Genomic DNA, 18,737 nt, shown 5'->3' on the forward strand with positions numbered 1-18,737 from the left:
GGTCAATGATGATCAGACACACAGGAGCAACAGTACTTAATGACTTTATTAATAATATGATTTCGAAATAAAAAATAACATTAAAATAACATGTTTTTCCTTGTTAACAACTTGCATCATATGGCCACATGGTGGCATTGTAATGCCAAGTCTTTATTTTCAAAAAATACCAAATTGTTCTGCACATCCAGTTCATTTGTTCTGCTTGGACCACATATATGGAACACATTTCAGACTCCACCCCCCTCCCTCCTTTACCCTCAGTTAAAAAAATCAAACCTTTATAAATACAGGCAACCCTGTGCCCCTGTCACAGACACATTATGACGACCACTGACACAGGAAACATCCGTCTGCACATGCCCCCTCCCACCCCCCTCCACATATTTGCAACAATTTGCTCTAAATAAAAAAAAAGTTTTTTCCTCCACCTTTAAAGATCCACACAGTAGATATTCTACCTTCGCTGTATTATACATGTATTATATATAATATTGTCTCAGCTGAAATGATGCCGCACTCCCACAGACCTTCACAGAGTTGCTGAGTGAGCGGGACCTGAAGTGTTTTGCTTCCCCATTTGCTTTTATTTATATCCTCAGTGTTGCCCAACAAATAAACACAGAACTCTTCCGGATATTGTACTGATCACAAATGTTAAAATAGGATCACAAATTGCTACAATTTCTTTATTACATTACAAGTTTCTGAGACAAGTCTCTATGGCTTGGCGGAAAGTTTCTAAATACTACTCCACCCATGAGCCCCCGCACTCTTTGCCATGGAGGAGTCAGTCAGAAGCAGACGCAATATTTGCCAAATGTATGTATTATTGACCACAAAAAGAAAAGTGAACAGAGTTGAACTTAAAAACTTGGTGATTACATGATTCTTGCCTCAATGCTCCTTGGGAGTTGTAGTTAATCAACCAGATATGTCCCAAATGGTTTGTTCATGATTTTCGACTAAATGATTGAATCGGAAGAGTTTATTGCTAAAACAAAGCAACACTGCGCGACAAAATGAGAGGCAGAACGAAACACAACAGCTCCCCCCCACTTCACAACTCTATTGTTTCCTATGATGTGTTTCTTCAGGCTTCAAGTTATCACAACATAACTACATTAGGTGACAGTTTCTGTTTGGGTAAAAACAATGAATGTGTTGAGAGGACATGAGGCAGAAAAAATACAACTTCAGTTCCCTGAACCAAAGTGTTTTTACTTCTCTTGTCCATATTCTGGTTCAGTTTTTCCTACTGGAAGAAGAGGTGTTAAGCTCATCCAGCAAACGTTTTCCTACACCTGCCTCTTGGTGTTGGTGTCATCAGAATCATGACACACAAAAACATACCAGAGACTTCCCCCATAATGTTTCACGCCTAAAATAGATCCAACAGGCATGTTTGTTTGTGAATAATAGTGACAAATCATGCCAAAATAAAGACAATTAAATAAGAAACAAACAAAAAATGGTTGGCAAAGAAAAAAAAAATCAATTCATATCGTATTGCATGTAAATATTGTATAAAATCCTTAAAAATACAGTTCAGGTAACTACGTAAGTACTGAAGTCATCACAGCCAAAAGTGCAGAGGTCCATAAATAAAACATTGACTGTGGGCAGACAGTGGGGCTTCTCTCGAGTCCCCAAGTAACCTCCCCTTCTCAACCACCGCAGGGGACTGAAAGAGTGCCTGGTCAAAGGTCAGAGTTCATGAACGAGGACTTTAAAGTTCCCACATCGATGCACAGAGGAGAGGACAGGAAGGTCGCTTTTCTTTAAATCTCTCCCATCGCTGACAAACACACTCTCAGATGCAAACGCACTCACACAAGTTGCAAAGTTCATTCTCAGTAATTACGGCCTCACGGAAGTTCAGTTGTCAGAGGCACACCTAGAGAAAAGGAGAGCAGGACCGGGGAAGAAGTGAGGGCAGGAGGGGGGTTACTGCAGGGCACATAAGGCGGCAGGAATCCAGGTTATTTTTCGGTTTTTGAGAAGTTTTCGTGTTCAGACAGCGTTTACAGTAAGGGCATAAGGGACTGTGTACGTGTTGATGAGCCAGGCAGGCAACAGAAAAAAGAGAGAAGTATTAAAGCTATAGTAACGTCAGAATAAAAACACTGTCGGCAAGAAGAAAACAGAGGAGGGGAGGGAGGGAATCACTCATTGACGGTTTGTACCACAGTGGGCTTGTGTGTGTGAAGCCTAAAGGGGCCACAGGAACTAACACACCAGGGGCCTGAATCAAGAAGCAAGTTCCCCTCATTGGCTTTCTTTGGGTGTTTTCTGGCTTCACAAAAACACTGGTGATCCTAGAAACCGGTCTCAAAAAGCTGGCTCTTTTAACCCACAATATGTGTAACAACAAGTCAGTGAGGTTATTATGGAACAAACTGTGGATATCTCTTTTCTGGAAATGTGGACAGTGCAGTAGCAAAAAGTTATATTCAGTGAGTTAAAAAAAGATACAAAAAGATTTTAAAATGTACAGTAAATGTAACAATATTTACATATATAACATTACTAGTAAAGAATAATGCTCAAATAATGCAATAATCAACTACTACAAGTAATAGACCATAGCTAATAGCGGGCATTGTTTTATTGGCTTAATTATCTTTTCTTTATCAACTCCATTATTAACATGATCTAGAGTGATAAGAAATGGATAAAGGTCATTTGTGCTTCAGTGTTTGTCGATGATTAACTAATTTATAAGTAACACTGTCTGATGCAAAAAGCTGGAGAGTTTTAGTTCTCAATTATTGCTCATAATTCTACGGCCAAAGTAAATCAAGGACCCCTCTAGTTGGCTTTCAGCTGTATATTTGAGGAGTTTAAACATATACCTACCTGAAACTTGGATCCGGTCAGTGCAAAATTGAGTTTGAATTGTTTTAAAATCAGTGCACGAGATATATTAAACTATATATCCACAGCAACTAAACTAAAGCTTTGCAGTGGCATGCCAGTGAACTCTGTAAACGATGATCTCACCAGATTTATTTCCTTTGTAAAGTGGGATAAGTGTGATAATGATGTTTCCTGTTCTTAAATGACTCAACATAAGTTCATAACCTTCTATAAGCTTAGTGTGTGAATACGATTTGTTCAAATTATGATACCATTAGGGAGTATTTCTCTTTACTCATGATCAACGTCCATTTAAAATATTTTGTGTTTGTGCTACAGCCATACCTTAAATGTGTTCTTTAGCTAGCATATAAAGCCAAGTGAGTCTACTAATGAGTAAACATGTTGCTTTGTGCTCGGTATTACTAATGGTTTACAGGGTTTGATGTACTCCTTTCAAGTGAAACTTCTCTGAAGCGGCACCGGTTTAGTGATCTAACCTGGTTAAAGTGAGCCAGCTTTGTGAGACTTGGTTAAAGTTATCAGCCTAAAACACTTACTTCCTGTTTCAGGCCTCTGAGATATGCATTTCAGATATTTAGGGTAAGAAAACCCAAGGAGGGTTTTCTTTAGCTTATTTTTCTCTTACAAACCCTTTGTGAATGCTTTTCAAGTTCCCGGCATTCAGCATCAAATACTTCACCCTTAGTACTTATTCTTCAAACAGCTTGAAGAGGGAACCCCGACCCTATTCAACGACAACCGTCCCACAAAACACACGACAAAGCTGAATCAACTGTTACTAGAGCTAATTAATGTGATCAACTACCACACAGACCTCTTCAAAACACTGAACCTAAATCTCACAAAGCAGGAACATGAAGACACGGCCACCATCAGGGAAAGATAGCAGTCGCTGCTAAAATAACAACAGCCATAAAGACACTGGAAAAGGAGAAGCAGGGATGGAAGCCGTTAAGACAATACTGGATTTTCAGGCATCCCTTCTAACACTTGTTTCCCCGAGGGGGGTATTTGGGGGGGGGGGGTTCAATCTGTGTGACCATGGCTAACAGAGCGCACACCCCCCCTCACACTGCAAGTCGCAGAAAAAGGCACTAGAGTGGGGCTGTTGCTAGCCGTAGAAAAGTAAAAGCGATATACATTCATAGCTCACAGGTTATCTTAACCGCAGTCTGGGAATAAATACACAAAATGCACTTGTAGAAAAATAAAATGTAAAAAAGCGTGGCCCCTATTAAATTGTTTCTTATTTTTGGATTCTGGGAGACAAGTATGGCTACTTTTTCACGGCTTTTTAAACCCCCTTCCCACCCTTCCCACCACTTAGAAGGCAATTCAGGAGTGATCCTCCACTGCTCTGGCCGCGAGCAGTCGAGCCCTTTCATGCACGCCGATATGAGAAACTGGGAGGAGGAGGAGGGATGAGTTGAGGGGGCTTCAGAGGGAAGGGGGGGGGGCATTGGTAGGAGGTCAAGGCTCAGCTTTCAGTGCGAGGAAGTAGAGGAGAAACTCAACAGAACGTGTGTTCAGACAACACAGAAACCTCATGCAGGACAGACTCACACGTCTCAGTGTTGTGTGTACAGTGATAGCAACTGAGACACAATTTCTGGGTACCCCTTTACTTTAACCCCCCTTTCATGATTTATAAGAACTGCAAAGATTTAAAAGGTTTATAAAACAATGCAATGCGGTTATAAGCACATATAACAGCATTTAAAGTGTTTGTTAAGGAACAGTAGCTGGCCATTGTTTGTATTTTTCAATAGTGTAAGTGTATTCATTATTAGTTTAAAAAAAACCCTCCACGAAGAAGAAGTTATAGTACCTATATCTGGTTACAACTACAATATAGTACTTATTCATCATCTTAAAGAAACTAATTGGGGGGTTTAAAGTAAAGGATGACCTGAATGTGTGTTTGTTTGGCCTGGTGTGAAAGAGGCAAACCGGCTGTTTGTGCCCGAGCTTCACAAAAAGAGAGAAGTCGGTTCCACAAAGACAACATCTCCTCTTAAACCTCAGCAGCGATCGCATGCACGCACGCACACACACGCACACACGCACACAAACTGCACAGTCAACACACACATGACTTAAAGAGTATGTGGGGAGAGAAATGAGCTCCAGCTGACGGCAGGGGGAAGGGGACTGAAGTGTTCTGCCGAGTAAGGAGTGTGCGTGTGAAGGGGGAGGAAGAGGAGGAGGGGAAGTATTGGGTTTGCAAAGACGGGAGTACAGGAGGGTGAAGGAGGGGGTGTGGGGTGCATACCACAGCTTCGCACAGGCTCAGAAGTATAGAGATGTGTAGTGGATATCCTGACTGTAGACTGAGTTCAGTCACTCCGCTCCTCCTCCTTCAGTTTCCCCCGCAGTGTCACGTGAAGGCGGTGTGTCTTCATGTGTGCTTGCTCGCGTGTTTCTGTTTGTATGGTAGTTATTCGGCGGTTCAGTCAGGCCTGTGAAACAACTGCGACGTGATGTGGTTGCTCCTCCTCTCCTTAAAAAGAGGAGATGGTGCAGAGTCTACCTCCGCCTCCTCCATCCACATGCCGCTTTCCCCATGCCAGTCGCCACTTCCTGTCACGTGGCCGTCGCCTCTAGGTAGCTCTGTAGTTTGCGGACGGTGGACTCGTCCAGTGAAAAGAGGTCAAAGTCAAAGGTGGTGTTGGTCACATTGAAGTGGCCCGTCTCCTCGATCAAGTTCACAATCTGAGAACAGAAAGTGCATCTATCATTAATAACCTTAAAACTATTTGGCTCATCAGATCAATATGTTCCTGAAAATATTAAAGTTTAAAACTTTTCTAGAGAAAGCCCTTTAATGCTTGTTCCACAGCCATCATAAAAGCCTGATTGAAATCAGAAGGGAGGGTAAGCATAGTACATTTATTATTTTCATGTCACATTTAATCTAATGTATTTCACGGTTGCCCGAACCATACAAATGTGACATAAATAGACAAATACATAAACTAAATAAAAATGATGGATTGAAGTTGAACGGCGCCACAAAGATGTTTTCTCCGAACTGTTCCATACAAGGTTCTCCACTTTTCAAAAATGCAATTTTTATTTTAGTTTATTTGTGCATCTAATCATCTAGTTTATTTTGCATGAATTCATATTATATTGGATAAGTAGTTCCAATTCGATTTCCAGAAGTAAACTTATGAAGTATGGCATGATGTTTATCTATGATGGACAGTGTGAAACACACACCTGCTGCAGGACGTTTCGCTCCCTTAAAGCCATCAGTCGGCGGTGGAGGTCCACCAGTTCTTCCGTGTACGCCTGCAGAGTGAACATGGTCAGTGTTAAACAGGAGCTAAAGAAGTCACAGCTTTTCATTCTCGATTGAAATGTGAAGTTCTGTATGGGCATTACTGTAGATACAGCAACAATATAGGTGGAAAAACTGATGATAAAGTCAAATTAAAGCATTTTTGCTCAGATCTTTCCTTTATTTTTTTAAGTATCGAGGCATCATTTGAAATCAATCATTATGGGATTTAAACTGTTCTTCTGTCTCAACAAATGCAACTGAAATGATTTAATGCGTAAGGACCGAAATAGGATCGGTTTACCAGAGTTAATATCATCACTCCATGAATAATCTCGCTACAAAGAAGAAAAGGAGATTTCTGGGCAAGGGCTCACAGGCCAGAGTCTGCCTGCACATCTGGATCAATTCACTGTCTATCACTCCATCTGGAATTCATTATGCATTCATTGAATGTGACAGAACACAGCATGTATGTGTAAGTGAGATAAAGTGTAAAAAAAAAAGTTTGATTTACCCTTCCTACCTTGTCGTATCCCTTCTTCAACACCTTTTCTGAACGAAACGAGGAATCTGGACTCTTTCTGCCTGAAACCTGCAGAAAGGAGAGCAAAAAAGAGGGAAAGAGGGGAGACATTAAAGAAAGAGGGGATACAACAAAGACAGGAAGTGATGTGAGCCATGAGAGCATCTGGAACACTGATGAGAGACAGTGGAAGCCTGATGCTGTTCCGTGGTTAAAATGTCTTAGGGTTGTTTTAGGGTTCTGAGGGAAACAAGAAGGTTAGAAATAAACCATTTAATGAAATTAAGTATTTAGACGTCGACATCTAAATTAGCCTTGCCCTGTTCTTTTGATATTGTAGATTTTTAAATTCAATACGGGAATAGAAGACTCACAATATCTTACTTGCCTTGTCTTAGCATTTAAGACTTAGTAAGGATTAATTAAGGAAATGTAATACCAATTTGCCCTATTCTTTTACCAATTTTAATGGATATGTAGGAACCCTGTCTGCTGTTCCTTTTCTACTCAAACAAATTTCCTTTCCTGTCAACACATCAATGAAAGCAGGGAGTAAATGAAGTGTGTGCGACTCACTTTGTTGTTGGAGGAGTTGTGTTTCTGGGGGGGCCGGGCGGAGTCGCGACCGGGGCTGTGCGAGCCGTCACTGCTGTCACTCTCACTGTCCAGGCTGAGTCTGAGAGGGGTCAGGAGTCAGAGGTCAATCTCACAGACGGACAGAGACAGACATAACACAACTCATGTTGCTTAACTTGCTGCAAATATTGAGCCTGTTCAGTCAAGGAGACAACCGACCCGACAAGAGTAAACAATACTGAGAAGAGACACAACACCCGAGGTGGGGACAGTTAGTTCACTGGGGAAGATCTATCTATAAAAAAATGTCAGATTATGTGATAAAAGCCAATTCAATTGTAGGGAAGGGTTGATAGGCTTAAGTGTTAGGCAGTCGCACTGTATTTTCAGAAAAAACCCCACTTGAACCATAATGCTGGAAACAAGATGAAAGCGTAAGCCCGTCGCAGACCTCTTTTATCAGGAGCGCGATGACATCTGTGTTAATTTATCAAGGACTGCTGTTTTTGACTGACGATCAAAGATGTCAGGGGACTTTTTAAGGGACTGACCGTGAGTCGCGGTTGGGGGGGTTGGTCTTGATGGGCGTCTCTTCCTCTGAGCTGCTGTCATCATCATCCGACTCCTCTGACTGGATCTCCTCCACCATCGATCGCAGTGGGCCTGGGAGAGAAATACAAACTATAACACAACTCACCTCAAACCTTCAGAAACCTCTTGCCATGCCAGGATTAATATCCATCTCTGCTTTAAAACAAGGGGAGCCTCCTACCTTGCCCTTGTTTCTGTCCTGGCTCAAAGTCCGAATCTGAGCTGGAGTCGGAACTCGAACTGGAGTTGGAAGCACTGGAAGGAGCCGACTGCTGTAAGAGGGGGAGACGAGGAAATGATGAGAAGGGAAGGAAGTGAGGAAAGAAATTAACAAAATAGGTAAACAGTTCATGGGCTAAAAAAAAAGGTAAACTGGCTGAACAAATCCAGAGGAATATTTTTGACATCTGGATTGTTGTCTTTTTCAATTATGGCATTTAATTCAAACATTTCACAATTTGGGATAAAGTAAATGTCTATCTATCTAACTAGCTCCCATCTCAAAACACTTTTATGCCTCTCAATGAAACGATTAGTTGATTATTCATCAATGAACTGACACAAACATTGCCTCTGTTTCTCATCTGGGAGCTGACTAACAGGCTGACCTCTGATTTCGACGATGCCTCGTCCTCTGAATTCGACTCTTCAGATTCTGGAAGTTTCTTGGGCTCCTTCGGTTCCTGCGTGTCATTTTTGCTTTTGGCCCAGCGACCTTTTTCCTTTGGGGGTTTCTTCTCTGCGTACGGCTGACTGGCTGCAGACGAGGAGGAGACTCGGGGAGAAGTTCCCGTGAAGGCCCCGCTCGCTGGCGCCTTCGGGCCCTCCGAGCTGCCCTTCTTCTTCTTCGCACTGGGTTTGGGAGACTCCACAGTGGAAGGTCGTTTCCCCGGGGCTTTAGACTCTGAGGACACTCCTCCGCCGCCTCCTCCCCCACCACCCCCTCCACTCCCCGCCCCCCCTCCTTTAGGGGACATGCCCTCCATCTTTGACTCCTTCAGGGTGAGTTTAGGCTCTTTGAAGGCAGCCTTGGGCAGGACCTTCACTTCATCTTTTACTTTGATATCTGATGGCTTTTTAGAAGACGAGGAAGAGGAAGGGTCGCGGCCACTCTTGCTGCTCCCGTCGTTGTCTCCTTTCGACGTGGCTTTGCTCTCTGAGTCTTTTCGGGGCCGTTCACGGTGCTCCTTGGTCAGTTTGTGCGGTTTGGGTCCTTTGCTGCTGCCACTCCCCTCTTTGCTGGGTTCCTAGAGAGAGATAAGCAGCGTCATCAACAATAATCAACTCTTAGAGCACTCAGCTACAGGCCTCATAAAAAAGGCAAGAACAGGCTCAGCTGCACATCAAGTTGCCAATCCAACCTGTACTGTCATCACATATTTACTGAGAAAGATAAGTCAAATTTAGCATTCTGGTGAGGGTGAACTGCCAAACATTCTCTCAAGTAATTTGTATAAAAACCAGCTTATTAAATCCTCTTCACTGTGAAATAACAAGCCTAAGATGCTCCCAGCTGAGACTGTACTTTGACACAGCTGTGTTTTGAGCTAAATGGTAAAGTAAGCATGATGACAAGATGATGTTTGACAGGTTTAATGCTTACCATGTTCACAATATTAGTTTAGTCTTATAGTGAGCTAATGTTCGCTTATTAGCAAATAAACACAGTTGATGCTCAAGTTAGAGGATTCATTATTTGGTAACAATGGATGTCTTTACTATATATCATGGTAATACTTTCAATAGTTGTTGAGGTATTTTTAGCCTGGTACCAAACTTGTAGAACCAACAGATAGCGACATCCCTGGTGCGACACTTCTAGCAAGGCCCTTTAAGAACGCTGGTTGTACACTCAATACAGACAGGGAATTTTTCATGTGTGAATTTTCAGAGGTGGCTATCATTGACTTTTTCTATAATCAGCAGATGGACACAGCTGGACAACACCAAGTCCAAGCCAAAGCTCAACATACACCCACTCATTCTACAATTATAATGTGGACTGAAAAAACCTGCCTTTCTATGTCAAAATGGGACACCCGATTTTACCCGATAAAGTTCTGTCATCAGCACAGCCTAAAATAATTCACAAAAGTGGTTACCCAAAATCTGATTGTGGATCACAACTTCAACACAATAAGACAAATACACAAGATGAACTATACAAAGCTATGAATAAAATACCACGGGCAATTTAATTTCATCAAATTATAAAGACCCGCTCACTGTCCTGGTCTGTGAAAGGTACAGAACAAAACAGTGTCCGGAGGGGAAAATGTAACAGGATCAGTTTCCTGTTTCATCCCGATAACTCAAAAACAGATCGATATGATAAAAAGGGTCTCTTTGATCTCAACACCAGGTTAATGCTTTTGTCAATGTTCATTAAGACATTTGGCCCTTTCAATATATGTCATATTTTGCGTGAAATTCTCCTCCAAAAAATGACAAAGCTAGGGATATAGTTAAGATATAATAACCAACCTTTGACACATGAGGGGTCTTAGTCTTCTTGGGGTCTGAGAAGGCCGAGAGAGGGATGGTGGGCAGCATCGGGTAGTCAGGACTGGGCCGGGACACAGCTTCAGCCCCCTCTGGAACCACCATCACCTGGAAATAAAGAGACGAGAGTTATGAAGCTCGGCACGTACTATTGAATATACGCCGTTAATTCTCATATAGTGCCAGGGAGCCTTTATTCAATTCCACTGAAGACAGAACCAGGTTTTTATCATTATTTTCACCAAAATATTATGTGATTCACAGTTGTCTACAGCTTGAATCATCAGTACAAACACGTTTTACACAATACCAGTTTTAAAAGTCGAAGGTGCATAACAATGTGAGAAGTTAACTACAACTCTAATGTGCATTACAGCAAGAAAAATCCTATTATTTTAGTGTTGAGAAAACTGACAGAGGAAACAGAGAATCCGGCATACTGTCCATAACTTGTACTCAATGTACTAACACTTTTGTCCTCAGACCCTCATAAAGCGAAGTTTATAAACAACAACATCTACAAATCTGACTTTATGGTGTGCAAAATATTTTTAGAAATGGTTACCTGGCTATGAGGAAAACCGACTACATCTTAAATCACTTCACCTTCAGATTCAATTTTGGAATAATTCAGCAGCTATACCAAAAAGGGTTGTTCTCAATTGAAAAGACAAGATGTGTCTGGTGGTGGTTTACTAACTCTCCGACTCCTTATGAGAAGTTACATTAACAGAATGTCTGTGGGACTCAACAAGGGAAATTTAGGTTTGAAACATGAAAGTATGATGGGTAAACAGTAGGGAGACAAAGGGCCTATAACATTATTTTCTCATGATAAACTATTTATTAAATGAATACAGATAAGTCATAGAAAAATGGACAGATGGATTAAGTAATTAAACACAATAAATAACGTTTTTGTTAAAGTTGATGCTTGTTTGTGTCTACTCGTCTAACAGACTCCACGACAGAGGGGATTTAATAGCCCCTCACATGCAGAATTGACTGTCGCAACACTACTACTTTTAGTGTTTGTTTTATGCATAATATCTCAGAACAACCTGCAATTGCTAACAAAAACACTTCAAAAATAAAACATGACCATAAGGCAGGAGAAGAAAATGCTCAAATGCTTTCCATTCCTGCAGATACACTACATTGAGGATAAAGGACTTCCAGAACCAGCAGCTGCCTCACAACTCATGATGAAATGCATGACCTGGTACTGTAGTCCTATAACAGGTATAGTGTTTGCTGTTGACTCTAGTCACTCATTAAGCCATCAGTCCAGTGAACCAGCAGCCTCACCCCTCCAGCTTTGATCAGCTTTCTCCTGAATTCTTTGGTGGGGTTGTTGAAGGTGAGCTTTTCACAGCGCAGGTGGTTGACGGGTGGGTTTCCTTCCAAGTTGAGAAATAGGTCATAGTTGAAACACACCTTTTTTGGCTCCTCCTAAAGTAAGACAAATGAAAAGACATGTTCAAAACCCGCTCTGACAGCACGCGGGACATAAACAAATGTTGCTTTCTGCATTAAACTGGTACATTTTACGACAAAAGATAAAGGCTGAATGAATGGACCATCACCCAGGAAGTCATTAAAACAGATAGACGTAGCTGGAGCCGGCGCCCTGATAAGAATCAACTAAAATTCCTGGGAAACGCAGGAGAGAAGTCAACAATTACAGCTGCGGAAAAGGCATCGAGACACACAAATATATCTTAATCAAATGAGATGGATTAATGGTGGTGCTGATATTTACTTCACTAGGCTTTTAAGTATTACCTTGATCATTTTAACAGACTTATCCAATGTGTTATAGCATGTAGGCAGAGGATGTAACGTTCTTGGCTGCTGTCCAGGGGTTTAATATTATAAAAGACCTGCATGAGACAAGTCCACTAATGTGCGCATTCCTCTTAAGCACCGTCCTTATCTTATAATGAGAGTAAAGTGGGTCTTTCTTTCTTTCATCGTTCATTTTAATGGTTCATGGAGACTTAAAGGTGCCGGCATAATAGTATGTGGTCTGTTTATTTCTCTCGCTTAAAGAGAGAAATGCTCCCCTCATAAAAATTTAACCAACACAATCGTGCAGTTTGATTGGCTGAGTGCATTTATTACAACTGCTACTACACAGTGTGTTAGTATGGCCCTCCAGAGTCAAGCCATTCACAAAACAAATGGTCAAAGAAGGTTTTTAAACCATCGCTCCACTGCACTTATACAATCTACATGCACTTAAAGTAATCGGATTATTCTTGCCTTTGGACAATAACCTGATTTCAGAATCATCATGTAAAAAGGAACAACCAGTTTTCTTTAATCAAGTTAACGAGTTAACCTGGTTAACATGACTGGATTCCAGCATGTACCAGGCAGTCTATGCTCAACCTTCTTCAGTTTGTAAATATTTCGGTGTTCAAGTAGTACATCCATAATAATTGTAGATTCCATCAGGTAACACCCACAACATGTATAAATCAATTTACAAATACAAACCATATTAGATTTGTTACTCACTTAACTTATATACTTTGCCGGCAGTCTAAATGTCTTTTTTTGCTAATTCAGTAACTACACAGATTCGATTAGTATCTCACCTTGTTTTTGAAGTAAACCTCAATAGGCATGAGGAAGCCTGCGTAGCCCGACTCCTCCACTTTGTACGGCGGCTCCTTGCATACTGCAGACAGACACAGGCATGCCGACGGCAGTACTTAAATACTCACATTACATTTATCAATAGGCTGAGCTCTATTAACTACATTCAATCCAAGAAAAAAATAGAAGTTGAAGTCTCTCATAAATGGAAAACAAGTTATGTCACATTCATTTGAGAACAACAGCCTTGGCAAACAATAAAGTACCAAGAAATCAATGTGACAAACAATAACCTGATGACTGGAAACATAATTATAATGATAATATGAGTGCTGTCCACATCGCACAGTTTAAGATTTTTGTTTACTTAAACACAAAACAGTGACACAAAAAGAAATCATTCATTGGTTCCAACTTGTTAAGGGATTTTCAGGATGGACAGTGAGGACACATTTATAAAAACATTATGCTTTTTTCTCTGCGACGTAATATCCACTACTCTCACCTCTCTTGGGTTTGGGGAAACTCTCGTGCAGGCGAAACACGACCTTCTCTACAAAGTGCTGGATGTCACCGGTCTCTGGCCCTCGGACAAACACCATCCAGTCGTGGGTGAAGCCTTCTGATGTCACCTTCTTCCTCAGCTGGGCTCTGTGGCCCAACTCCAGCTTCACCTGCACCGTGCACTGGAAAGAGACATATACAAACAAAGAGTCAAATACTGTTTACTACTACACTAGCCCTGTAGACGTAGGAGAATATATACACAAGTCGGAGATAGGAGAAATGTACACTTAAAGAGGCAATATTCTGCAGATCAAGAAACATATTGAGATGATGGATAAAGAAGCAAACGGCAGGAAAGTTCAAAACAATAGTCAAATCAACACAATAAATGCCTTAAAGTCTTCTTCCCCCAGTGAGTGATTCAACTGCCAGTGGATTCATGTTTCCTAACAGTAGAAAGATGTATAACTTATTTAAAACATTTGTTTGAGGTTTACATGTAAAACGTATGCAACCCAAATTATTTATTATTCTGTAGAGTATTTTTGAACAATCAGGATCAAACATCACTTTGTCCAAAAATGGTTTCAAACCCCAAGTCAAGTAAGTAAGCGAGAAGGTAAAATGATTGATTGCTTAATTAAAAGTTATTTCAGAATTGTTGCTTAATTGATTTGTTCATTCAGCTCTAGTAAATCCTTGGCTTTTTTCACAAGTTAATTAAACATTTAAAAGCTTTTTTGCTTTGTTTTTTTCAAGTCTCTTGCATCAGATCTTACTAACCTTTAAAAAAAAAACAATCAAGAAAATGACCTGCAGCTCAATTAATGATGAAAATATTTTTGGTCACAGCGGTCTGCTACAGATTGCTCTATAGTGGCTAAAACCCATTGAGGTTTTCTCCAGAAATAATCAAAGCAAATCTAGAATTGAGATTAAACTAAGAGGCCATTATTTATTAGTGGCTGATACTTCCTTGAACAAAAACCTCTTAATGTCTATTTTGGAGTGTGTGGACTCTCTTAGAAAGAGAGCAAAGCTGAACACTTGTTCTGGACAAACACAAAGCTGGACCGGTGTCGGGACGCTCCCTGAGGAACCGCAGCGGCGATAAGCTGCCCGAGCCGACTCATCTCAAAAGGTTTGTGCAGAAGACGGACACATTTTGGGCTAACTCTCTCTGCCAAGAACAATGACAGCGATCGGACAAGCTAATGACACCGCGCTGCTGCGGCGGGGTGATTGGCATAGCAAGTGAAGAGGCTATGGAGATGGGAGTGTAGAAGGGAACAAGGAGGTAGGGGGGGTACGAGAGGGGACAGAAAGGCACTTTATGTCCAGGGGAGGACTAAAGAATGTGGGGATTTGGCCCCAGCACAGAGCAGCTTGTGAGCTGGGACTGAGTGGGGGGATTAGAGGGGACAGGATTGAGATGAGCTAGTCTGGCACTCCCTGGCCAACTCTCTCTGACACACACACACACACACCACACACACACACACACACACACCTCCCCTGCCTGGCGCTCTGCCCAGTCATTCTGTGGCAGTAATGCCCTTAAACTCCAGACTCCACCACACCCACAAAAGCAGACCCAGAGTCCCTTCAATCATCAATATACCCCCCCCATACCCCATCCACCCCCGGACAAATCTGTGGAATCAAAACGGTAATAGTGACAAAACAAAAATCAGGAAGATAATGAGTCAAACACGAAGACGGTGACTCTTTATACAAGATAAAAGGGAACAATACACTGGAAGGATGGAGGGAAAATGACAGACATTTTCACATCATCAAAAAATTAAGAAACCTGGAGGGATTATGAGGCTGAGAATATGAGAGCTGAATTGATAAGCTAATAAATTGATAAACAGAATAATTAATCGGGAACAATAAGCATAACATTTAATAATTGCCATCAACTTGAAATCATCCCTTTGGGACTTTTTTTTCTGGGCTCTTTACTAAATATAGCGCAAATTATTTTTACATTTATCAAGAAAACTATTGGCAGATTTAGGGTTTATCCGCTCTGTTGATTCTCTATTGAAATTAATAAAAAATGTGATTATGATGCGTTTAGTGCACAAGTTGATATTGCGATTGCAAAAATGCAATATAGTGTGCAGCCCTACTGATAAAGACATTTGCAGCATGAATTTGAATATGTCAAACTGTCTGAAAATGTCTGAAGGACCATGTTCTAAATACTGCTGATTAAAGTTTCTAACAATAAGCACCAATAACCTTGATGGAGATGGAATCAAACTGCAGGGCACTGTCGGAAAACATCAAACATCAGTGACCTACATCTCAAAAACTACTGGTGGCAACATATTTATTTAGCTTTCCTCTATCAAAGGCAACACAACCAGTCAACAAAAAGCAGCTAACATTGATATGGTGCATGCATCTCTCTTTCTCCTACACAGAGCTACGATGGAGAGGAAATACACATTTTGGCAGACTGACTGGCTCCCATGAAAACAATGAACTCCCAGCTGACATGTAAATAACACCCCTCGTGACCATGTTAATCTATTTCAGCTAATAAACAATTACAATAAAAAAGTCCAAAAGTTTCCCTCAGAGGACACACACAAACAATCGTAACAGCTGTTCTCTGATGAAGCTGCAGGTTCCAGCTTAATCCTTCATCCTCACATCAAACCTCACTCCTAAAACAGATGAAACAGCTACTCGATTGCAAAATGGTCAATCCCATAGAGCAGCGGGGAGTCACAAATAGCCTATCTGCTGCTCCCAAGGAAAACAACTGAGTATTGGAAACAGGGTGTGTGAGTCAATGTGTGGGGATTACAAAAAGCTGCGTGACCCCTCAGCCTGTCATCTCAACACAGTGTTTATAAATGCAGATATCAATGATTAAATAGCAAAGATCTCCGTATTTTTACATAAAGTCGTGACCCTGCTTCATACTCATGAAGCACTTTGGCTTTGTCATGCTGTAATGTGCAATAATTCAATTAAATGCAACATTTACAGACTGAACTTGACTCTCGCTCTTGACTCTGCATTTGATTGACTAAACTGCAGGTTAGTTGACCTATCTATAACTAATGCAGTGAAAAATTACCCTGCAATATAGTTTAACCTTCATTCTTGTTAAAGTGAGGGTTTATTAGAAACAACTTTTAGTACAAATGAATACAATACTAACCTGAGGCTCTCAAATGAACAGAGTTAAATCAACACCTCACTAAAACAGGTTAAAATCAATACAACGTTTTAACCGTCATGTTACATTTCATTGCTATGCTGCATTGCATCTGTCCATACCTCCTCATTCAACAGTGTAAAGTATTTAAATACTCTCAATGTATTCCACATATGTATATATTTCACATCCTCAAATCTGTATTGTTGTTATTGTAAATATTCTTCTCTCTTTTTCACTATTTTATTTATCTTTTGCACCATGTATGTTGAGTTGTTGGAGGAGCACGCGACATAAGATTTTCATTGCCAACATATACGCTGTATCTGCTGTGCATATGACAAATAAAACCTTGAAACCTTGAAACCTTGAAAGCATTGCTTTTAGCTGTGTACCAATAAACAATGCAACTGTACATGCATGATACAAATTAAATATCATGCAACTCTTGCACAAAGTGTTATTCATCACAGTAATACAACTACACCCTTCTTATAACTTGCAGCAGAAGACTTCCTCTGGATGAACATGCTCAGATCTAGTTAAAACTTCAAAGGGGCCAAAGCTGAATGGGGAATAGCTCCAAGAAAGTAGCATAGCCACTGTCCGTGTGTGTGTGTGTGTGTGTGTGTGTGTGTGTGTGTGGCCTAACCTTCTGAAATATAGTCCTGAATAACCTCAGGCATTTAGAGAGTGGCCTATTTTAAAGCAATATCTCCCTCACAGTTTGCAATTTGGTTTACCCACTTTTCTTCAAAATAAATGATGTCGTTTTCAGGATGACAAGAATCTTAACTTTGCAAGTTTAAACATGCATGCAAAAAGTATTACAGTGAAAGAAGCAGACCACTGAACCCTTAAAATTATGTTTTATTCTCTGGGTTCTTTGCTTTAAAATCATGGGTGGTCATCATGACTGCACACAGATCAGCTTTACCACCATGCTGCATGCATCTACAATCAAGAATGTGGGAAGTTTTAAACATTAACCAACTCTTGGCAAATAATGCAATGATAAAGCAGAAGGTGCATAGTCGTCGCTGGCTTAATTAACCTTGCATGTGAGGCTTCAGGCCGCTGGCAGTGGAGACACCACCCCGCCTCTCAGCCCAACCTGGAGAGGCAAATCTTTTCCCCGGCGCCTTGTAGCGGCTCCTTAGCCTTTAGCCAACGGCCGACACTCTCCTGATAGGTAGACTAGCTTAGCTTAGCTACAACAAAACCTCGACTCACATTGCTCTGCATGCTGCTAAACACTGTGCATGAGTGTTTAAAACACAGCAGGGCAGAATAAACCCCAGGTGTAAATCTCTTTGTGTGCCTGGTTGAGGCTACAGCTATGCAGCGGTGGTGAATGGTGTGGTAGACTGAAGCTAGCTAGCGGTAAATACCGATGTATGAGTGGCCAGCTAGCATAGCTCCAGAGCCAAACAACTACGAGTTCATTAGCAGCAGGAGCATTTTTTTCTTCTGGCTAGCAGCACAGAGGATTCATTCCTGCCCTGCCAGCAAACAGCCTGCTGCCGTTTCTTCCGTGAAAAGTTCAGATTCCACAAGGAGACACAAAAGCCACTGTACCTGGTTCTCCATGTTTCTCTGGCCTCAGTGATTGTTGTATTTATTTACAGCGGCGTTTGTGGAGCGTCTCCCCAGCCTCTGCTCCTCATTGTGTGTCAATCCAGCCCAGAAGCGGAAGGCAGACGGCTCCCCTCCCCTTCCAGACGGCTGCTGGCAGGCAACCAAAACAGAAAGCTCTCTCAGCCAATCAGGGAGCGGGAAATGTAAGCACTCTTGAAAGAGACCAATAAGTACACTCGGAAGGCGGGGCAGCCGCTGAGCTGCAAATACAATTAAAGCATTTTCTGCTGGTTTTCTCGAGTGACAGCAAGCCTGTCCCAATGGCTACGGCTCTGATTCAATTGTAAAATGCACATGATGCTAATTGATTAATCGGTGTTCGATTGCATGGCTTTGACATTTCAGCTATCGCTATTATTCTGGCAAATGCAAAATCAATATAATTTTCAATGAGACTTATAACTTACTCATACAACTTTATTCATTGTTTTGTACAATGTGAATAT

General features: G+C 41.3%; 1 protein-coding gene across 2 annotated transcripts; it reads right to left on the reverse strand.

Moving 5' to 3' along the window:
- Positions 1-28: 28 nt before the first annotated feature.
- mllt1a (MLLT1 super elongation complex subunit a) lies at positions 29-18,326 on the reverse strand. Of its 2 annotated transcripts, none has more exons than XM_063892137.1 (12): positions 18,232-18,326; positions 13,471-13,651; positions 12,965-13,047; positions 11,670-11,813; positions 10,344-10,469; positions 8,468-9,106; positions 8,041-8,131; positions 7,820-7,931; positions 7,269-7,368; positions 6,693-6,761; positions 6,106-6,177; positions 29-5,595 (listed from the first exon to the last, which is right to left on the reverse strand). In XM_063892137.1, the coding sequence occupies exons 1-12, from the start codon at positions 18,241-18,243 to the stop codon at positions 5,467-5,469; spliced, it is 1,758 nt and encodes a 585-aa protein (XP_063748207.1). In that variant the 5' UTR covers positions 18,244-18,326; the 3' UTR covers positions 29-5,466. The 2 variants fall into 2 exon arrangements, with proteins under 2 accessions (XP_063748207.1, XP_063748206.1); XM_063892136.1 differs by having other exon boundaries at positions 6,684-6,761.
- Between the last annotated feature and the right edge of the window lie 411 nt (positions 18,327-18,737).

Source organism: Eleginops maclovinus, chromosome 9 (assembly GCF_036324505.1).
Source record: "Eleginops maclovinus isolate JMC-PN-2008 ecotype Puerto Natales chromosome 9, JC_Emac_rtc_rv5, whole genome shotgun sequence".
NCBI lineage: Eukaryota > Metazoa > Chordata > Actinopteri > Perciformes > Eleginopidae > Eleginops > Eleginops maclovinus.

Bases quoted from the DNA above. Each gene is read 5' to 3' on its own strand.
- mllt1a (XM_063892136.1), bottom strand. The intron at 8,132-8,467 runs GTCAGCCTGTTA...CCCCTCTTACAG, and splicing joins AGGCATCGTCGAAATCAGAG to CAGTCGGCTCCTTCCAGTGC. The intron at 7,369-7,819 runs GTCAGTCCCTTA...GACCCCTCTCAG, and splicing joins CCCCCCAACCGCGACTCACG to ACTCAGCCTGGACAGTGAGA.